This window comes from Zosterops lateralis, assembly GCF_965231275.1.
Source record: "Zosterops lateralis genome assembly, chromosome: Z".
NCBI lineage: Eukaryota > Metazoa > Chordata > Aves > Passeriformes > Zosteropidae > Zosterops > Zosterops lateralis.
This window is the reverse complement of record NC_139800.1, coordinates 66,039,074-66,056,771: the sequence shown is the minus strand read 5'-3', so window position 1 is coordinate 66,056,771 and position 17,698 is coordinate 66,039,074. Positions and strand designations below refer to the sequence as shown.

General features: G+C 37.8%; 1 protein-coding gene across 1 annotated transcript in view; it reads right to left on the bottom strand.

The window, feature by feature from the left end:
- EPB41L4A (erythrocyte membrane protein band 4.1 like 4A) overlaps positions 1-17,698 on the bottom strand; it is a 117,359-nt gene that overhangs the window by 40,239 nt on the left and 59,422 nt on the right. The window contains exons 6-9 of the mRNA XM_083883134.1: positions 15,350-15,470; positions 11,195-11,282; positions 9,042-9,130; positions 8,593-8,656 (exon numbers count right to left, since the gene is read on the bottom strand). Of these exons, the coding sequence (XP_083739260.1) occupies positions 8,593-8,656; positions 9,042-9,130; positions 11,195-11,282; positions 15,350-15,470 (362 nt within the window). The remainder of the gene's footprint in view (positions 1-8,592; positions 8,657-9,041; positions 9,131-11,194; positions 11,283-15,349; positions 15,471-17,698) is intronic.

The window sequence follows — 17,698 nt, the reverse complement described above, 5'->3', positions numbered from 1 at the left end:
TCAATTAACAGCTGTTGAGCAGCCTCACAAAACCACAAATTACCTCCTCAAGCAGCTTTTCCTCCACCTTAAAACAAGTAACAGTAAAATTGACAGAATTTTACACCTGTGCTTATAATGATAGAGATTTCATTCCCTGACATATATATATATATATATATATATATATATAAATAAATGAATAAATAAAATTATACTGGAAACATACACGAGTTTATTTTCTCCCATGCCTTATTTTAGTTTAAATGTCTGGCTGGAACAGTCCCATGGAATAGGCAAAGAATTAAAGTAATTCTCTGGTCTTCCATCAAAAGTACATTTTACTCTCTATGGCAAGAGAGAAGAATACAGGTAGTACAGTAAGACATAACCACCACCAAAGAATGCTGAAACCTAGGATTCATCTGATACCTTTGTGTATATCATAAAATGACTTTGTGGTAATTGGTCCCATGATGATACTCCCAAAGTCCCTTAGGTTTGATAGAGATCATCATCTCTCTGCAAGATTCACAAGCTGTTTAACTTATAGCAAAAATAAGTTTAATTCATGGAAAGTAAAGGCTTCCTGAAAAATCTTGAAAACAGCCAAGGAGAAAAATCAATTTATCCAGGAGTCTTCCAGGGTAACAACATTGCTCTTTCTCCTCTGATGGCTAGAAACAAGAGTCTACTTACCAAAAAATCATAATGCATTTTTAAATTTTAAAACTTTTAAAGAAAACATGTAAAGTGGTATTTTACTTATTTTGCACATAGCAGAAAAGCACCCTTGGATTTCTATTTGATTTAAATTACAATTTCTATATCAGACTGTCATCTAATACAATTACATATAAACCCACACAACTACACTCATCTTCAAAAGGATAATATCAAACTGGACTGTAATATTGCAAACTTGGTGCAATATGATGAGTCAGTTTAGCTTCTGTTAGGAAAAAACTCAATGACTCATTTTTAATATGCAGGGTCTTGTTCCTTCTTTGTTCATCCCTCCTTTTAGGCAAAGACTCCTCTGTTGCACTTGAATTTATTTAATTACATAATCACAAAGGAAGGAGTTTCTGGGATGTGGGAATGGAGGGGCAGAGAGGAGTCAGGAATGATTTATTTTATTTTTTTTTAAAGAGAATTTTTAAAATAAGGTGTTTTTGCCATATCTTACTGTTCGACTAGTTTGAATGCTACTTTGAATGGCATTCAATGAAAAATTCCTTTTGGGGAAAAAGTTCTATTTGCCCATTTTGTCTTCTTTGGGTTACCGTTTTAGAACTTTCCCATACACAGAACAAACAGCATGAAAACACATGAAAATCAGTAAGTGACAATAAGAGGGACCATACAATTACATTGCAAGATCACAGAAAGATCTGACCAGCAAAAAACGAAGGCATAATTTTCTAAGATGGAAGAAAGTTCACTCTAGCTGGTAAGAAAAATGTTGATGATGCTGAAACACCTACACTTAGTATTCAGCAATCTACGGCACTCAGGGAGGGTAAAAAAAAAAGGAGGGGCGGGGGGAGGGGCAGGGGGTGACTAAGTGACTAACCCTATAGATCCAATTTACCAAAATGTTATGGAACTCAGATCTAGAAAATGAAACCATTGCCTAAAAATCATTAGACAGACCAACAAGCCTTCTGATAACACACCAAGATTTATTTATTTGAATTTGAAGGAAAACCATGTCTGAAAACCGTGGCCTCAAAACTGATGCCTACAATAACTCAACAGCATGATTAAATTTTGCTAGAGAGGAAGAAAGCCTAAAACACTAATCCTCATCAAAGGGGAAACAATTCATAATTCTTTCATCATGTCTCAGCTTATCTGGGAAGGATTCTATGACACTGCTTACAGCACAGTCAGGTTTAGGTCTTCCTCCATATTCCTTTTAGGACTTTAGGACTATTTAATGTGTAAGAATAGTGATTACTCTGACAATTTATAAAAGTTTATATAAAAAGTAAGCAGGATTGAAAACAGCAATACCTTTCTGGTTTAACATTCCCACCCCAAGACAATTAATTGATTTATATAGGTAAAGCAAGGATGGCCTTACCTGTTAAGATTATGACATTTTGTTTCCAATAAAAGACAACATTTTTAGCATTTTGAACATTGCAATTTTCTACAGGTAGTTAGTGCTAGCAGGGTGTTTTGCTCATTATTCTCATATATCTGAACCAAAAGAAACAAAGACCTACTGTAATTTTATTAATCATTTACAGAAAATGACAATTAACTGAATGACTTCCAAAGTCATTCAGTGCTGTTTGGGGCCTCATAAGCTTCTCCTGGCTACTCATCCTGCTGCTTTTAGAGTATCCAGTGTACTGAAGGTGAGACACTGTAAATCATGAATTGTTTCTAGAGCAGTCTTGGCTCTCTGCACACTCTGGAGATCTCTCTCCTTTGAACCATCTTGGTGTTTTGTCTGTTCTTTCAGGAAGCCAAATTTGCTGATCAAAGAAGTAGAAAACCACTTATTTTTCTATGGTTATTTTCAATTCCATCTGAAACTTGCAGGAGCAAGGGAGGGGCAGGATGATGGGACCAGAGGCTGCAAAAGGACCCTTGCAACAATAACCACCTGTCAAGCTGTGGCACTGCCTTCTCCTAACCCTGAGAAAAGCACACACTGAAAAAAAACATGAGGACAAGCATTACATATCCCTCTCCTTTTAGGTCCTTTGAAACCTTCTCCTGCAGTCTCCAAAACATGCTACAGCTCATACTGCTAGAACCTCACCACCATTTTTACCCACAGGAGGGGAGAGAGACTAGCACAGTGGATGCAGACAGCCTGTCTACACTACAAGCCTATTCACAGATGGACACCTTGTTATAGATCAGTAATGTGATGGTTGGTTCTCACAATTAAGGGATGAATATTACGTGTATGTTAAGAGAAGTTTTATTGATGTACAGTTACGTTATTGTGATTGGTTGTCCCCATAGTCCCCTTTCCCCTCCCCCTTGTGTTGTTTTTACTGGATGGCCTTGGTAGTTGAGGCATTTAGGACGAAGGCCGGCTGGTTACTAGGAGGCACAGCATGGCAACACCTGCCCTCCTATCAAGTTGTAGCAAAGTGATATCTCCCAATGGATGACAAAAAAGGAGTTGACTGACAAGACTTAGGAGGGGCCATGGCTGTAAAAGGCAGAGCATCAATTTTTTAAACGAGCACATGGTGGTTTAGTCCTACGCTTCCCACAGCACTGTAATATTTCCTCATTCAGTCATTTTGCTGTATTTTGTTATGGTGTAATAAACCTTTGAAGTTTTTTTAAGTGAGCATCATTTCTCACACACTGAAGCCCTTCCATTTTATGCTGGCTCCCAGACCAGCCAGAAGACTGACCTGCCAGGGCCCCTAAAACCTCCACTAGAGACCTGGGAATCAGAACAGGGCGACACCCTAATATCCCACACCTCTCAAGTGAAAGTGTGTTATAAAACCCTTCAAAGGAGACAAGTCAGAAGGGTCATTGCTCTGCCTAAGCACAGAACACCCCTGAAACTAGCACACAAGTTCAGGAGTGCTTGGCAAAGGGCTTCCTGCTGGCTTTGCCATGCCAGCCTGATTGCACAGCTTTCAGGCCCAGAGCTGCTTTGTGCCCAGCCAGCTCAGTTCCCAGGCAGGGTGAGCTCAGCTCCACCTGGAAGAGAAGATGCCTAAAATATGAGCTCTTCCCTCTAGGGGCCAGAAGATCCCTTGTTCTTGGAGTTCATGGATTACTCCTAGGATAAGAGGCCACTGTCAGTAGATTTACACCCATTCCAGGGAGCACTGAACACTGAACCTACCCACAGAGCAAAAATTATTTGAGAACCCTGATGCAGAGCAGGCTTTAGCTACCCTAATTTACAAGACATTTATGGACTCCCAGCAATGCAGGCTCAGAAAATGAAGAAGAAAACCTCAAAACCACAGTAGGACCCATGCCAGCACACACATCACTCCTCCCAGCCACAGTGAGTGCTAATGCTACATCAGGAGGGATCTTGCCCCCTTACAGGACACACTTCATGCACACAAACTACACCTGCACTTGTAACAGAATTATTAACACTGGCTCCGAAGCTACTGCTTCAGCACATTATTCTTCACCACGTTAGGCACACGGCTGGGTACCATCAGCTGTTAATTCCAATAGGAAGTATTCTGTCTTTATATATTGACATATAACAATGTGTAACAATGTATAACTTGTGTAACAAACAATGTACTATTACTGGTTACTAAAGGTCAGTTTTTAGGAACATTATACCCAGTAGGCAATTAAAACTGATAAAGATGGGCCAGCTTCATATCAACATTGAAACAAACATATTTCAGCTTTATTTACAGCAATTCAAAAATACTAAGGAAGAATTAGAAAAAATGAAAGCTGACAGTATCACGTTAGTGTCAGTGAATTTAATTTTATGCAGGCCTTGATCCAATCTTACAGTCTTTCTACGACAGCTCAAAAAGTGATTGAGAAAAGACAAGAAAACCCCCAAGCAACCAAAACTGTTTAATATGACACATTAATATCTTCTTGCTTGCTCACCTCCACCCTCTATTATCACTTCACCCAGTTAAGTGGATGCAAATGCAAATGATACAAAAGTAATTTGCAATTCTTAAACCATAAGAATGATCAAACTGCTATTTTTTTCTGGAAACTACACATACAATAAATTGCAGACTTTAGACTGAGAGTAACATATCTTCAAATCCTGTTCAATCTTCCCAAGAAACTGCAGGAACAGTAAATCAAATTAGAAGTTCCTAGCTGGAACTTGTAACTCAAGACTGAATCTAGCATTTGATAGGCAAAGAAGGAGTACAGCTGAATCACCTTATTAACATAATTATTTTTCAGACTTACGACACTTCTGAAAAGCAGATTATAAAGCATATTTAGAGTGTTTTCTGGACTATTTAAAATAGAAAAAAAAAATATTATATTTAGACAAGTTTCAGCCATGCAAAATGGGGAGGATTATGTACTTTGGACTTGCATCAGTGGCTGGTATTGCTCCTGAAGAGTCATTACCAATTTCACCTTGTGAATTCAGATGAGGGAAGCCTCTTCATCTAAATATGGAAGACTGCAGAAGAATGCACAAAAATGTGTAAACAATTTTTAACTGCACAGATCGGGAGATTGTTCTGACTTGAAAATAACCAGATTTCAAGATCTCTTGAAATAAAAATTTCAGAATTCGAAAAGACCTTTTTCTTACAGCAAAAATCATGAAAACAAAGCTTTATGTAAAGCAGAAGCAATGTGCAAAGGGTTTTTTTGCACATTGAATTCTTTCTGTTTTGTGAAACAGGAAAAGTAAGAACAGAAGTTTTGCATAAACCCTGCTAAGGAGCGAAATCATTCCCGTGCATGTTCAGACACAGAGCAAATAAAGTAAAAGGCACAGTTAACACAAAACAGCACCAAGGTGCAGGGAACAGCACAATAGTACTTGGTACCTACAGGCAAAAAAGCTCCACAGGTCTCACTCCTGCCTATTATTACATTTACATTCCCAGCCTACACAGTCAAATAAAGCATGTTTTTCTATGTTCCCTTTCATGTCCCTAGCTGAGAGAGAAATCTAGGAAGCAGGCCGTGCTCCTCACATGGGGGAACACAGGAGGAGGTATGGTGAGCACCCCTTCCACTACTCACTTCCACACAGAGCATCCATTGTGATCAAGCTCTGTTTTGCTGGTGGAGAGGGGAGGGCTTTGGCAGCTGTCTGAGTTACTGGATTGTGTCCAGCAAGGTTGCTCAACAGACATGCTGCCAAGAACTGTGGATAGGCATTAGATGAATTTCTCAGTTTCCTGAGAAATAAACTTCTTTAATCTTCAAAAATTCTTGAAATTTTTTTTCATGTTCAGGGAATGTGAACACGTGCAGTCCTTGCAGGGTAAGGGTTCCTAATTTCATGCTGATACCTAAAGGTGCCAGGGAAGACCTAATGCATTTATGCAGAGGACAATGAAATACTGATTCAATGATTAACATCACTGAAAAAGAGCTTCAGTCTCACGTATCTATGGATGGCCAATTATTAAATGCAGTATTTTGTTTATGAAGGGGCAACAGCAATGGCCATAGGGAGAAAACATATAATACAAGAAAAGTAGTGAAATACAGAAGTAAAACACTGATGGCCATGCTTGTACACAATAGCAACAGGTGTGCAGGAAAAAAATATGAGGTAGCTAAATATACAGGAATTACTCTCATGGAAGAGATATGAACAAGTTCAAGAGGTTACATTACAAAACAAAAAACCCAAAGCTTTTCCAAGCTTACTTTATTATAAGACACTAAGCAATAATATCTTCTGCTCAATAAACATCAAGGTTATGAAACGCGAAGTGATGTAAACAAGAAAATGAGCAGCCATAGGTTTGGCTGACACAGACATGCAACAACATGGAATTTAGGTAGTCTGAAGACATGGACTTGTACAGTCATCTGTCAAGAAGATCAGGACATCCATTTCCACCCCTTGAGTGGGAACTACACAGATTCTTCTGGCATGGTTGAAAAAGGTTCACACCAATCTCAGCAAGCAACAATAGAGAAGTTATCACAAGTAACTCCATCCAGGTGAAAAGCAACATTTTTCTGGTACTAAAGGCACCAACAGCTTCCTCTTTCTGAGCAGTAAAAGATGACACTGTGAATAAGGGTAGCTGGTGTGTGGAAACATGGATCAAAATCCACCCTGCAGAGAGATTTTACAGTGTGTGGAAAACATGATTCACACAAAGCATTTGGTTCACTCCAAAATAATCTGTTCCATTACATGGTAGCTCCTTCACTTTACGCCATAAAGTTCAATTTAAAGACATGGGAAAGTCCCCAGTATTTCTACTCCTCCTGAATCTCTTCTAGAGCTCTCTACAACTAACTGGAAACACACAAAACATTCCAGACTTGGTATGCCACATCTGATACATTGATTGTATTAGGGAAGTATTGATCCCCCAGGCTGAAAAGTGATATTCCAGGAGGCGGATTGGAGTGAAAATGGCATATTTGCTCTCCTATAATATATTCAAGTGTCACATGGGAAGACAAAGTGATAGCATTTATTCCAAAAAAACAAGAGGAATAAAATAAACTTGTGAATTTGATTTTTTAGGATTGGAACATACATTCATACACATAAACATACACAGATTAGCTTTTACTCCTCTGTGTAGAACAGCATAAATTGTTATAAAAGTTTTAATGCAGAGACTGAGGTTACAGTCTGCTTGTTCCAATATGTAATCTTGTTTAAAAAAGGAAATTTTGTTAAAAAAAAGAAAAATATTTTTCTGTGCCATTTTGGTCTTTCCTGATCTTTTGAAGATATGAAGTGTTGTAGAAATACCTCAGATTAGATTAGTTGCAAAGGCAAATTTAATGAAGGTACACACCCCTGTACTTACTGTTCTCTTCAACAGCTTCCTAGAAATACCTGTCAAGGCTTGAAACTACCAAGTTCTGTCAAAATGTTTGCCTTATGATCACAATGGTAAGAGTTCACCAGCCATCAATATTCACAGTCTCAGCTTTTCCAACCTTCCAGGTTTTCTGCTCAGCATGTTAAGCCTTTGCAATTGTACATAGTTAAAACAAAATCTTTGGAAATGTGGCATCAAACAGAAGCTACAGCTTCACTTCCAAGCAATTCACTCCAAGTCAAACTTGTTTATACATGAACTACCGCTCACCCTTTACATGAAATATGGTGAAAAGTTCTCTCGACCTTCCCCCAGCCTTTAAATAACTCTCCTATTTCAACAAACACACCTTCAGAAATATAAATCCCATGTATTACCACACCAAATATAAATAAGCCACTTGGGAGTAACAAAAGAAAGATTTGCCAAGACATCTGCAAAGACACAAAAAATGCTGTCCACAACGGGAGCAAGACAAATGTCCTCACGGCAAAACCATGGATGAGACTGACAACCATTGCAAAGATGAACAAAGAAACAGAGATAAACAGTAATGGGTATGTTTGTCAGCAGGTTAATACTATTTAAAACTATAAACTGTCAGTCCTTATGAAATTATAAACTTTCATGTTCCAAAAAGACTTACAAAGTATTTTCAAAAAATAATTCAGCCAACTAAACTTATAACTAAACCAGACAGCAAAAGCCACAAACTCACTGCAACTATGTTTTTTATTATATTTTTTTTTTTTTCTACATTCTCAGCAGTCTCCTCCTCTCCCCATTCCACAGGTTTTATAGGAGATTTTTTTTTTTTTTTTTAACTTACTGAATCTTAAAACCTCATCTCTTGCTATCAACCTGCTGTCCTTGCCCCACTGGAACCAACATTGCTTTCTTTCAAATGGTCTAGGAGCAAAGTGATGTTAAGCTCTGACAAATGGGTTTCAAGCTATAAAATATGCCTGTTTTGTGCCTGACAGCTTTGTGAGATTCCCTTCACCTACATTTTTCATACAGTAAATTTCAATAAAACCAATTAGACTTCGACAGAGACACTAAATTTCCATCTTCATTAAACCTAAAATTATTTTTTCAATCTTTTCAGGCCTAAATAAAAACTTACATCTTTTCCCAGGACTCGAAGTTCAAACTGTGTTTCCTTGAAGTGAACTTTCGTAATTCTAGGCCTGTAATATTAAGAAAAATAGACAGGCAGAACTTCATGAGCTTTTAATTTCATGCATAATAAAATCTGAAGTTGCATACACTTGCATACAAAGACAAAAAAAAAAATAAATTCACAGGTAGACTTATTTTTCAGGTATGCCCCAGCAGACAATTAGTGATATGTAAACATTTCAGCATGAGTATGGTAAAGGTGATCTACTGTTTTCAATACTGGGATTATCACTAGAATTAAAAATCTGCATAATCCAGAGAAATATTAAGAATTCTGTGTATACTTCTTTTATATTGCTATGATTAACCTTTCAAATAGATACCACATATCATAGACTTCCATACAACATTGTTATTGCTTTTGTGCAGACTGCGTATTTAAATAATACATACCAGAAATACTTTCCTACTTGTTTTTTATTCTTGTAGACAACAACTCCTATGGGTGTTAATCCTAAAAAATATTCAGATTTGTTTTCACCCTAGAAAATAAAAATCTATGTCATTCATACAGTTGCAAGTAGTAACAGTGAGATCCATTGAGAAATTCATCCTGGTGACTTGAATATACTGTTTTAGTCCCTGTACAAATGAGAAAATAGTACTTGATTGACTGATGAAAACTGCTATATGACAATTTGTAGTTCTGGGGGAAAAGAGGCAAGAAAGAATGACACTGAGGGAAAGAATGCCAGGGTGAAAAACAAAAATACCTTTTTTTTGTTTTCTTACTGAATTAATTTTTGCTATTTTGCAAATGGCCAAAACTCAGCAACTGAACTCCTTATTCAGGCATGAATGCAAAAGTTATCCCAACTTTCACCTGATAGTGAATGGTGATTTTCTGACCTATAACAGAACCACATAGCTGCCTTCCCCCTCCTAAAATAGTGTCAGCTGCTGCTGCCTCCAAGTGAAGTATCTCATTTGGGAGAGTCAAGCTTCTTTTTTAGTTGTTCAGAAAGGGCAATGGCATGCAGGGAACAGCCACATGCATCAATTCCTCCAAAGGAAACCATTCCAGAAGTCAGGATACAAATCTCAAACTGCACTGGGAGAGAACAGGGTGAAATCCCTGCTACTAGTGGCAGAAGGTCCCCACCTCCCCTATTTACAGTCAATAACCAAAATCAGAAGCAGCTGGAAGAGTGCAAACCCTAATGCATGAGATTAAAAGCAAGTCAGTTGGAGAAACTCATTCACTTTCCTACTTGAGGCAATGAGGAAGAGCCCTGCAAGCTCTAAACCAGCCCAGCATGAACAGCAAAATTATCAACTGTGAGAGAGACTGGCTTGAGACTCTGAGAAAGTGTCCTGTGTGATTACAGGGCTGACAAAGGTCAAGCACACCTGGCAAGTTCTGCCTGTGCTCCTTAGTGAATTATCTCCTAAAGGCAACTTTATTTTTAATATGACCAAAGGAGGAAAATAACTGCATCTCGTCATGTGTGCAGCTTCAGTCTCAAATGAGGGCTTCTCTGCTGTTGTAATTGAAGTAGGAACAATGATGTTCACAGGTTACCCAAGCAGAGATTTCATTGCACAACAAAAGCAAGTTATGAGGCAAAAAAAAAATTCCAGACTGTATGAATGTAACATGATTTTGTTGGTTCATGTTGGATCTTGTTCCAGTAACTCCCCAGCTTCCCGTGGGTGGGAGGGGAACAAAGCCTGGGATATGAATACAATTAAGCCATAGAGTGCATTAAAAGGTACTTTATATTGCAGGCTACCCGTTTTTTTCAGGGGAAATACTTATTTAATCTTCAGGTAGTATCTTAATTTCTTTATTTTCTTTTAAGTAATTTTACAGAGTACATCTAACTCAGTAAACTATCTATACTGCAACTCCCCATTTGAACTCCTGATTTTCTTTTATTAAAAAAAAACCAAACAACCTGCCACAGGCAGAATAATTCAAAGACGATAGAATGATGATTCCAGCAGGAGCACATAGCCTCCAGGTGATGACTTGGATCCAATCTCAACATACATGCTGACAGACAAAAGAAATGGAGGGGTTTTCTGAGGCAATACAGACAACTTGCAATGCTGCATGATACAACATGGGAAAAAACGGAAACATAATCTGGATCTTTAGTAGAACCTTGACAACAAATATTTTAAAAAGCCAGACATGCTACTGCTACTCCACCCTAATTTTTGCAATGGTATTGAAAAGGTTTCAGGGCACACTTCTCCTTATTTAAACAGAAAAAATGTGCAAATTCTTTTGTCAACGACTAAGGCAATAACCCTCACTCCATGTCTCCTGATGGTTGCACAAATTCTTTCTTTTCTATCTAAACAGTTTTTATCCAGAGTATAACAGATTGCTTTTATGAGCATAACAAAATCACAGCATTTATTCTGAAAATCATTCGACTTTTGTATATAGGAATAATTGAATTCTCTCCATCTGTAAATATGTGTTCCTTTGCACTTCTTGAGTAGTGCTCCCTTTCCAGCTATCCTGTGACAACAAAACTAAATAAGTTATGTTTCACATATTAGTGCAATAATGATTTTTCACAGTTAACACTTACATAAACAGGATGGAGATCCACTCCATACATTTCCAGAGATTTGGCCACACCTAAGTAGTTCACTTCTGCCTCAGCAGGAACTTGACCCCTGTAAACACAATTATTTGTAAGAATCATGCAATTCCAATCAACATATCAAAATAGATCATATAAATAAATACTGTTTGCTGGACACATATGCAGCCCTTCTTACCAGTTTTTTAGGCTGTCATTGTCTTTGAACTTCTTATTCCAAGTTAGACTAGATCTCTAGTGGTCTCCTACCACAGACATATATGCTATCATATATATAAAGTTTGCCTAATGCAGTGACTAACGTTTTCCTTGCTGTCACAAATTCACTTTACACATTTCATTTTTAGGCTTCAATACACAAAATAACTTTTTTATCCCATACCTATGTTATTATTAATAAAGCAGGAATAGTATGACTGGTTGGGGTACTACTTCCCCAAGCAGTATTGAAGTTCCTGAAAGCAAAGTTCATAACTTCTGATAAATTATTACTTTCTCCATAAAATCTTGCCTATAGTAAGTCACACCAGCTGGTGGTACCCAGGTACATTGAAAACCAGACTTGGAGACTGTCTCATAAGATTAGCCATTTCAAAGATCCTGCCTGCCTTCCTAGCTACAGATATCAATCCATCAGTTGAAAAGTACCACTGACAGGAAATAACTGAAAAACTGGTGAGGAAAAAGTTCTGACTAGTAGGAACACATTTTACATTACTGACAAACCAAATAAATAATTTTAAAGCCTTGTCCTCAGAATTTAATTTGCTCTTCCCTTAATATATGTCACTGATACAAGAACAAGATTCTTTTTTGTAAGCTTGAAATAGTTGAAGCTATGTTTTCATTTTCACTTCTTTTCAATAATTCTCTGAAAGTAACTTGAGAAAGTAAATTGGGAATGTACAGCACATCTTCTAAAAATATCAGCTCAAAAAGATGCATATCCTCCTTCATCCTGTTGGTTTTCTCGGAGAAATACTTCACTGGATGTGCTACTTTTCAAATTCAAGGTGTGAAGTAGAGCATTCTACACTCAACATTTTGACAAAAAAATCTGGAAAAGTCCTGCAATATGCACATTCTTGCTTCTTGTGTCACCATTCTGTCTAGCCTAGAAGCTACCATCCAGGTTTTCCCAACTGTGTTATGGCTAACAAAGAAAAAAGAACTTCCAAGGTCAAAGACGTGAAACAGCAGTGCTAGCTAGCATGAATGCAATAGGCATTTAAAGGTATTCAAAGGCATTTAAATGACTTCTTTGTATCTGGGAGACGGACTGCTTCTGCTCATCTTATCCGTGTAGCAGCACTGCCACTTTTCCAGGTTCTCTTCTCTCCAAGGACTCTTGGAAAAGCAGCAGACCTGAAGCTTGTAAAGAAATCCCTTTCTTCAAATCCCAGTAGACGTGTCATTCATTATCTGAATTCAGAGCACACTGAACATTGGATATTCAGCACATCAGTAAAGTCACATCTGTCACATCTTTTATACATTTTTTGCTGTAAAATTTTACTCTGCAGCTTGATTTTTTTAATTTAAAGTCTTGTGAGTAGCTCTCAGAAATGTAAGCAAAGTGTTTACAGGGGCTGTATTGTCTCACTGAGTTCACAAGCAGGCAAAATACCAGTCCTGAGCAAAGTGGATTACCCCATTACTGAATTAGTGCTAGAATACAACACCAATTTAATCCCTGCTGTTAGTCTTTCCTTACTGACAAGGCTTAGAAAAATGCTCATGCACTTATTCCTCTTTTCTCACCTGCCTCTGAAAGGAGCAAAAGGTTCAAATGTCAAATAAATGTTTGAGTGTATCTTTATAAATACTTTCACAGTAGTACATCATGTTTTAGAAACTGAATTTATAAAAATATTGAAAGAAGCAAAGATGTGGGCTGGAGCTTCTGAAGGAAACAGATGGAAGCCAGAGATAGAAGTCCTCCCAAAAGCAGATGGAGAAGGCAGAATGTAAAGGGATGAAGGACTGTGAGTGACTGAAAGAACTCCCATTAGTACAAAGAGTGTTTCATTTTTATCATCTGTGAAAACATAAACTCTCCTCAGCATCACACATCTCAAAACAAAAGCAGTCTTTGCCAGTGGGAATGACAGGGCTGGCAAAGTGACAGCCATGCAGCTGGCGCACACACTCGTTTGGACGGACAAAGGGCACCTGAGTGCCACTTGAAGCCCTAAACAACATCTAAAGCTACTTTTAAAACTAAGTATCAGGGTCATTTCTGCTTTGCTTGTGTCTCACTGGCAGCATGAAATGTTGATTCAAAATACAGCAGCAGCTGACTTGCCAGGCACCAGTCAGTGACAGATCTCCCACAGTCTGAAACGGGCACTGTCAGGAGTGCAACATCAGCTCTCTTGTCTGCACTGAGGGATTCCATCTCTCCTCCAGCACCAAATGTTTGCTCCCTCATGTGAGTCCCAAAGTCACTGCTTGATACTCCAGACGTGCCTGACATCAGGTCACCTCACACTTCTCTCTGACCTTGGAGCTGTCATGCTGGTGTATAGATGGGACAACAATCACAGTAGGCAGGCTGCAGAATCAGAAACTCCCTCCACCCTCTTCCCTTACCTTCCTTGCTTTAGAAACTTTATCAAAAGACTTCATCCTTACTGAATCTCCAAATAGCTATTGTGTTGTGTAAAAGAAACCCAAACCTGAGAGGAAACATGCAACCAAAACCAGTTTTTCTTGACATAACCAGGAGGAGGGGGTGTATATACAGTGCCACAGCCATGCTGAAGAACAAAGAAAAACAAAAACAACACCAAAAAAACCCCACACTCATCACCAAAAAAGCCCTGTATTCCCATGATGGGATCCAGAAAGAATAAAACAGTTCCTCCAAACCAAATTGCAAACCTGTGCCTAAAATGTCTCTAGTCAATGAGACAATTTGGGATACCCTTATCCATTATAGCTTCACATTTCTTAGCTGAAGAGACTGTGGTCACCTGTGAGGAAGTCAAAGCTGGCAATGCTGGTGGTAACAGCTGGGCTGAAATAGCAATGAGTACACCTTAGCTTTCCTCTCTGTTCTGATGCTGCTAAATCCCTGACACCCAAATGCAGGCAAGCAGCAGAATAATACCAGAGCTCCAGATCAGTGTTATGACACTGATCCCTTCCCTTCACAGCCACTGGCTTCTGAATCTAATGAGTACAGAAATTTGAGAGAGAGAAATGAAGGCTGCTTAGTTCACAGCAATTCCTCTCAAGTCTCATTTCTCACAAATCACTTCTGTGATATTGAACCATACTAACTAGCCATGACTCAATTTCCTCTCTCTAGAAAGGAAAAAACAATACTTTTTTACTTCATAGAACTACATGTAGTAAGTTCTCTGAAATGCATCAGTTAGTATAAGGTTGTCATGCAGCCACACAGAAATAATTACTGACACCAGACTCTCTTCCCTGTAAGAGAAAGCTTAGGTCAATGTGGCAACTGGCACAGACTCCAATTACTGGAAAACTTTTCAGAGAACAGCTGTGACCCTGAGTTAATACTTATTCTCATTAAACAAGACACATATAACATTAACACACAATGCTACAGGCAGAAATTATTTAACCTTTATCTAGACTGCAGCTTCATTATAGCAAGAGAATCAAGAAATTTAGATCTACTACAAGATGGTTAATGATTCTCTTTGCATTACTTTGACAAAGGCTATGATGAACAACCTCATGAAAGGGTCCATACCGGTCTCATCTTCATAAATGGTTATTTCATAATTGCACCTAACTTGGATTTGTTAGAACAAGCTTCTTTACACTTACCAGGAACATGAACTTGGAGATAAGCAAGTAAATGTTTATTTTGGCTCTATGTATAGTTGAGTTTCTGGCATATATTTTATTAAAGCTGCGGGTTCTGAAACACTCATACCGAGGTCTGACACACCTCACATTTCCAGTTATTGTCCTACTCAGTTCCTAAAAGAACAGCTTCAATACGTAAAACCTTTTCTTCTTCTGAGAGGTGTAACTCGATGCCTGTGTCCTTTCCTTAAGTATAGGAACCTGCACTCTGCACCACAGGCTGTTCCTCCCCACCTACCTAGCATCCCTGAGCCTGGTATTACCTGCCAAGTTCCCAAAGTACTGAATTCTTACATCAGAGTCTTGTGTATCTGCTCTATGGCATCTTCCAATTCTTCCTTCTGGTCAGGAACGAAGCGATACTCAGAGACATAACCTGTGGTGTGTTTGTACGGGTCGTAGTCCCCCAGCTCAGCTACAGGACACAAGGAGAAAACAAAGGTCACCTGCGCTTTTTCTCAAAAAATGTGTTATATAATCCACTTACTGGTATCCAGCCACTGCTTTCCAACTGACAGCAAACTTAATCAGCAGTCAGATAAGAAAAAAAAGGAAGGGAATAGAGAATTATTCACATCAACACACATAAAACCAAGAAAAAATTGTCTTCACACGTTTTAAAAGATATATAGAAGGCTAGAGCTAGAAAGAGCTAGAAGCTTTGACTAGAAACCTTCTGCTTCTACAGGCCAGAAAAAATTTTGACCAAGCCAGCGAAGTTTAAATTCAATGACATTGATTATTTGGCAGCATATGCAAAAGAAGCATAGAACAAAAGTCTAGTTTTGTAATATCTCACTCATGATAAACTGCAGTACTACTGGCAGAACCGATCCACATTATTGCTGGGACTTTAGCATAAACTGGGAATACAAATGGAGGTAAATATCCTGAGAGTCCTCGAGGGAAAGTCTTCTAATGATAACTGTTTCTTGTGAAGAATCACAAGCTTTCCTTTTTCAACAAAATATCAGTGTATCTACTGGATATCAAATTCACTTTTAAAATAAAAACAGTTTTCAAAAGACTTTTCTTAAAGAAAAGAATATGATGAATAGCCAATGTAATTTTCTTTGAAGCAACCGTGAATTTGTACACATTAGTCATGTCTGTTCATATGTTGTAGCATAATTATAAAACAAATATGCATCGTGCATCTATCTGAGAAACTGCAAAAGTTAGTATTTCAATTTTTTATAACTGAGTAATATCTGTACATTGGGTTTCTCTGAGAAAGACTTCCCACAAGCTTTCTATCCAATACCCACTAAGCCAAAAACATAGCCACAAGGAGGCTTCAAGAGCCAAGAAGAAAAAGACTCATCTAATTACTGATGTTTCTTTCCAAAATGTTGAAATGACATTGCTAGAAAAATACAGCAATCTGCTCAGTAGGGACGTTGAGAAGGCTCACTGGAACACCTCCATAAAAATTATGTGTTCAGTGTCTGAGACCAACATTTCTCAGGTGTTTTTACATATTTGGAACAAATGCAAAGCCCTAAATGCAAGGATAAAGTTTTTTATAAAGCCCATGGAAATGCATGCCTCTTAGTGCCTGGACTAACTTTAACTCACTGTATGTAACCTTGGCCATGCTTTAACTCCACTCTCCCATAAACTTTCTCATTGTTTTCCAACACAATATTTGAGATTAAAATTACAGGAACAGGACAGTATACAAAAACAACAGCTCTCACCACCTTACAAAATTACTAAAGGGCATGAATTTACTCTTTTTACTCATTTCTCATCATAAAATGAAGATGCTACCATCATTGCATATTTTCCTGCTTCACACTTGCAGTATTTTTTCAGGGAAGGCATGTCTGCCAGTTAAGTGAAATGTGCACTGCAAACAATTTTTCAGAGGATGACATGTCATATTTCTTAGATGGCAAAATTAAGTTAAAAATAATTGTACACAAATATATGCTGCCTGAAATTTCAGCTTTTCAGATACACATATAATCCACCATGAAATCCTATTATGTCCATTCCCATTTCACACACAAGTTATTTTGCCTTGTCATTCTAAAATGGATATAGAAAGAGAACTGTTTTTTATGTTATATTAAGTGTTGTTGAGTCATACTTGTAACACCAATAATACAAAGAATCTTTCCTTGATATGTATCACTTTAGACAATTCTAAATTTAACACAGAATAAATTGCAGATTAGAGGTCTCAGCATGGCTCTTTACACCATTTTTGGTTACTAATTGTGTTTGAATATAGATCTTGAGCTGTAACAGAAAAAAGAGAAGAGCTCCAGTAGACAGACAACTCCTTTATAATTGATTGTTAGTTCTATTAAGCACGCAGGATGTAACATCCACTTCTGAAAATATCTCTACTAATGGATGGATGTAGATAAATACTAAACAAAATGAAAATTTTTCACTTCAGGTCAAATCATATCCTCCTGCTAAGTAAACATGTATTCATACTGACATAATGTAATTTTCGAGATAATATTTTATTTCTCAGGTTTTGTGATTTGAGGCTGCCAATAGCTTTTGAAATCTGTAAATCTCGTGATGAAGGTTTTGTCATACCCTACACATAATACAAAGTCATAAACTCTTGAGTAATTGTTAAAATATTCCCCAGCAAAGCAAAAAATGTTTAGTGGAGTCTTC